The following is a 4,516-nucleotide window of genomic DNA, read 5'->3' on the forward strand; positions in this document are numbered from 1 at the left end:
TTTTTTTTTTTCTCACATTTGTTTTTCACCTGATGTGTCATTACTTTACTGGAAGGGTATTTCCTTTTTCTTTTGTAGATTTTATTTTTTAATTTTTGGTGTTCAATGTATGAATGCCATGTAAGATGGTATGAAATTGTGGTATAAAAATGTAGTAAGTATAGCATTACTGCTTTTTTTGGAATCTAATGCACAAAAATAAACAAAATTTGGTCGAATGGGAATGAATTCAGACAAACACACAAGACCTATGTTAAGTGAATTGTCCATTTTGCCCTCACTCGAAGGGCACGTGACAATGTTTTTAACAGAAATTTGGATGAAATCCTAAAATATTAGGTCATATTGGTATTTTTAAAAATATTAATGGGAGGGCAGTTTAACACACGGGTCATAAACTCATAATAAGAGACAAAATGACTATTAAGACGTCATTGACTTTTCAACTTGACCAATAGGACAGTTAATGACGTATATTCAGGGAACATCTTCAAATCTGTGACATCAAAAGTCACATTTGTTGTAGTGCGCGCATGCTGGCTCTGAACAAATCTGAAAATATGAGTCAAGAACTTTTGGCAGAGTCAAGATGCTTTTCTTTTAGAGAAGGTAGTATCTTTTTTCTCTGAAGTCTCAAGTACTGCCATTAATTATTGGTGTTTACGTTCTTCATGGGGTGCGTGTGGGTCCAAAGACTCCAAACTCATTAAGCAGCCTACTGCCTATATATTGGATTCTCCTCGAGTTGCTAGAGTAGTCACCGGTTTAGCTGCCAAATTAAGTTTCAGAAAATTGAAAGTATGGTGCTTTACAGGTTCATTTCATCTTTCTGCATGCATGCTCTTATTCTTCACTCATGCATTGGTTTGCCTCTCTCTGGAAATGAGACAGATCGAGTGGCCTTGCTTGATGTCAAAGCCAGGATAACTGATGACCCTCTTGGAGTCATGACTTCATGGAACGAAACCAACCACTTTTGCCATTGGCATGGTGTTACATGTGGTCACCGCCACCAGAGGGTCACGGTGTTGGACCTGCGGTCCTTGAAACTTGCAGGCTCTATATCACCACATGTTGCAAATTTGAGTTTCTTGAGAGAATTTTATCTCTATAACAACAGCTTCAGCCATGAAATTCCTCCAGAAATTGGCCGACTGCGCAGATTGACAGATTTGCAATTGGACAATAATTCACTTAGTGGCCAAATTCCCTCCAACTTATCAGGTTGCTCTCAACTCCTCACCCTTTATCTTGCTTTCAATTCTCTGGCAGGAACAATTCCTCAGGAGCTTGGCTCCTTGTCGAAGCTAATTGCAATTGATATTGACAACAACAACCTTACAGGAACTATCCCATACTCCTTTACCAACTTATCATCTCTTTTCTTGCTTTCTGCACAAACTAATAATTTAATTGGGAGTATTCCAGATATTTTTGGCCAAATGACCAAATTTGCGTTCCTTTCTTTGGGCCAAAATATGTTTTCTGGTCTGATCCCTCCCTCATTTTTCAATCTTTCTTCAAATTTTACATTTTTTGATGCGATAGATAACAAACTCCAAGGGACTTTGCCCACAAACTTTGATATCGCCTTTCCACATATAGAATTCTTTGTTATAGATTTGAACCAATTTAGTGGACGTATTCCTGTTTCAATATCCAATGCGTCAAATCTTGTTCATCTTGGAATGTTAAGAAACAAACTACATGGAGACGTCCCCTCTTTGCAAAATTTACATAGGCTTGAGAGATTAGTTCTTGGTTCCAACCATCTTGGAAGTCAGGGAGTTGGTGACTTGAACTTTCTTTGTGATTTGACTAATGCCACCAATTTACAAGTATTAGCCATTAATAAAAACAATTTCGGCGGTATACTACCTCAATGCATAGCTAACTTATCTTCTTCTCTAGGATACATTGGTCTATATGAGAATAAAATACTAGGAAGAATCCCAAACGGGATTGGAAATCTGGTCAACTTGGAAACTCTAACTCTTTTTGGAAACCAATTTTCAGGTCAAATCCCACCTGATCTAGGAAAGCTTCAGAAATTATATAAATTATATATGGGTATGAACTCTCTCTCTGGGAATGTTCCATCCACATTTGGAAATTTGAGTCTATTAACTAAATTAATCTTAAATGACAACAACCTCAATGGCAATATCCCTTCAAGTTTAGGAAAGTGTAACAATTTGGAAGTCTTAATTATTAGTAACAACAATCTCAGCGGCATCATTTCCCCAGAAGTCATTGGTGTCTCGACTTCAAAAATTCTTTTGGATTTATCTCGAAATCATTTGACCGGATCCCTTCCCAAAGAATTAGGAAACTTACTAAATCTGGAGCAATTAAATGTTTCTGAAAACATGTTATTTGGTGAGATTCCTCCAAGTCTTGGTGGTTGTATAAAAATAGAAGCTCTAGACCTGCAAGGAAACTTCTTCCAAGGGACAATTCCATCCTCTTTGGGTTCACTAAGAGGTATTCAATTCCTGTATCTCTCTCACAACAACTTGACGGGCAGAATTCCAGAATTCTTGGAGCATTTTGAATTTCTGCAAGTTTTGAGTCTATCCTACAACAATTTCGAGGGCGTGGTACCAATCAAAGGAGTTTTCAAGAATGCAACTGCCACATCAGTCCAAGGAAATGGTAAACTTTGTGGGGGTATACCTGAGTTTCAATTGCCAAAATGCAAATATGAACACCACCCCAAAAAGGCAGGATGGAGCACAACCTTGAAACTGATAATCTCTTTAGTTTGTGGTCTTCTTGGAGTCATTTTTGCACTTTCCTTTTTGTACCTTTGTTGCTTACGGAGGAAGAAAAAGGAGCAAACTTCAAGTGATGCATCAGAAAACTTTCTTAGACTGTCTTACCAAATCCTTCTGAAAGCTACTGATGGATTCTCCTCTTCCAATTTGATTGGTGCGGGCAGTTTTGGGTCGGTCTATAAAGGGGTGCTTGACCAAGGTGAAACCACTATTGCTGTCAAGGTACTCAATCTCGTTCATCATGGAGCTTCCAAAAGTTTCTCTGCTGAGTGTGAGGCCTTGAAAAACATCAGACACCGTAATCTTCTGAAGGTACTCTCTGCATGTTCCGGTGTGGATTATCAAGGTACTGATTTCAAGGCCTTAATTTACGAGTTCATGGTTAATGGGAGCTTAGAGGAATGGTTGCATCCAAGTCAGGCAATAAGTGAGACAAATGAGAGACAAAGGAGTTTAACTTTTTCTCAAAGGTTGAACATTGCAATTGATGTTGCTATGGCATTGGATTATCTCCATCATCATTGCCATAAGTCAATAGTTCACTGCGATCTCAAGCCAAGCAATGTTCTTCTCAATGATGATATGATTGGACATGTTGGTGACTTTGGGTTGGTAAGATTCCTTCCCAAATCTTCTGAAAGTCCTTCTGTTAACCAATCCAGCTCCGTCGGACTAAAGGGCACAATTGGTTATGCACCTCCAGGTGAATAATTTCATTAATATATATTTAATTAAATTTTTCTTGATATTTATTTAATAGTTTCAAACATGAAAGTAGGGCTTCGAGAACTTAATTAAAAATTAGAATCTGGTGTTTTGAATTGTCAAATTGCAGAGTATGGAATGGGACATGAAGTCTGGACACAAGGTGATGTGTACAGTTATGGCATCCTCCTGTTGGAAATGTTTACTGGAAAAAGACCAACGGATAACATGTTTCAAGGAACTTCAAACCTTCATAACTTTGTCAAGGAAGCTCTGCCTAAGCAAGTGGTAGAGATTGCCGATCCAATTCTTGTTCAAGAAAACCTGGGAGGAGAGATGAGCACAAACAATCGTTTAAATGAGGATAACATAAGGATTCGCATCAAAATTCAAGAAAGCTTGATTGCGGTCTTGGAAATTGGAGTTGCTTGCTCTGCAGAATTGCCTAGAGAACGGCTGGACATAAGTGATGTTGCAGCTGAGATGTGCATGATCAGAAACAAACTTCAAGTTGATAGAATAATTGCCTAGATATTGCTAGATTGTATGTAATGTTGTTTCATATTTGTTTAGATTGTATGCTAGATTGTCTAGATATGCTAAATTAAAGGTCTGCAGCAAAAGATTTCCATATTTGTTTGATCAAATAAACACTGTAAATTTTTGCCTCCACATGTTCTAGATTGTTCTGTGATAGTATTTTGTTATTTTAGACTAAAAAATCTGATTTAACAAATCAAGAATCTTTGTCCCTGTCTCCCTGATCATGGAAGTGAGAGCTGTTGATGGAGGTTGGATTTGATAAGCAAAGTTTGCCCTATGATGGCAGTCAAGAGCTGTGTGACCAGGCTTATAGCAAATTTGATAAACTGATCCCAACCGTACAAGATTCAAAGTACCTTGTGCAGAATTCACAGTAGACAGAATTTCTTGATTTATTAGTCTGTGATGGCATACCATAAGTACTCCCAAAATTACATGGGGCATTGCAGTTGTTACAATAGTTGTTGTATTTATTTTCTCAATATTGTCCT

General features: G+C 37.7%; 1 protein-coding gene across 1 annotated transcript; it reads left to right on the top strand.

Annotated features, from left to right (window-relative positions):
- The first annotated feature begins 779 nt into the window (after window positions 1-779).
- Window positions 780-4,122, top strand: LOC147291060 (receptor kinase-like protein Xa21). The gene is made up of 2 exons (XM_086236295.1): window positions 780-3,480; window positions 3,613-4,122. Exons 1-2 carry the CDS (start codon window positions 801-803, stop codon window positions 4,011-4,013), a joined length of 3,081 nt encoding a protein of 1,026 aa, XP_086092421.1. The 5' UTR covers window positions 780-800; the 3' UTR covers window positions 4,014-4,122.
- Window positions 4,123-4,516: the final 394 nt, after the last annotated feature.

Source organism: Dryas octopetala, chromosome 3 (genome assembly GCF_963921425.1).
Source record: "Dryas octopetala chromosome 3, drDryOcto1.1, whole genome shotgun sequence".
Lineage (NCBI taxonomy): Eukaryota > Viridiplantae > Streptophyta > Magnoliopsida > Rosales > Rosaceae > Dryas > Dryas octopetala.

Excerpts from the sequence above, each read along its gene's own strand:
- LOC147291060 (XM_086236295.1), top strand. The coding sequence starts at position 801 with ATGGTGCTTTACAGGTTCATTTCATCTTTCTGCATGCATGCTCTTATT. Across the intron at positions 3,481-3,612 it reads AATTGGTTATGCACCTCCAG|AGTATGGAATGGGACATGAA; the intron begins GTGAATAATTTC and ends GTCAAATTGCAG.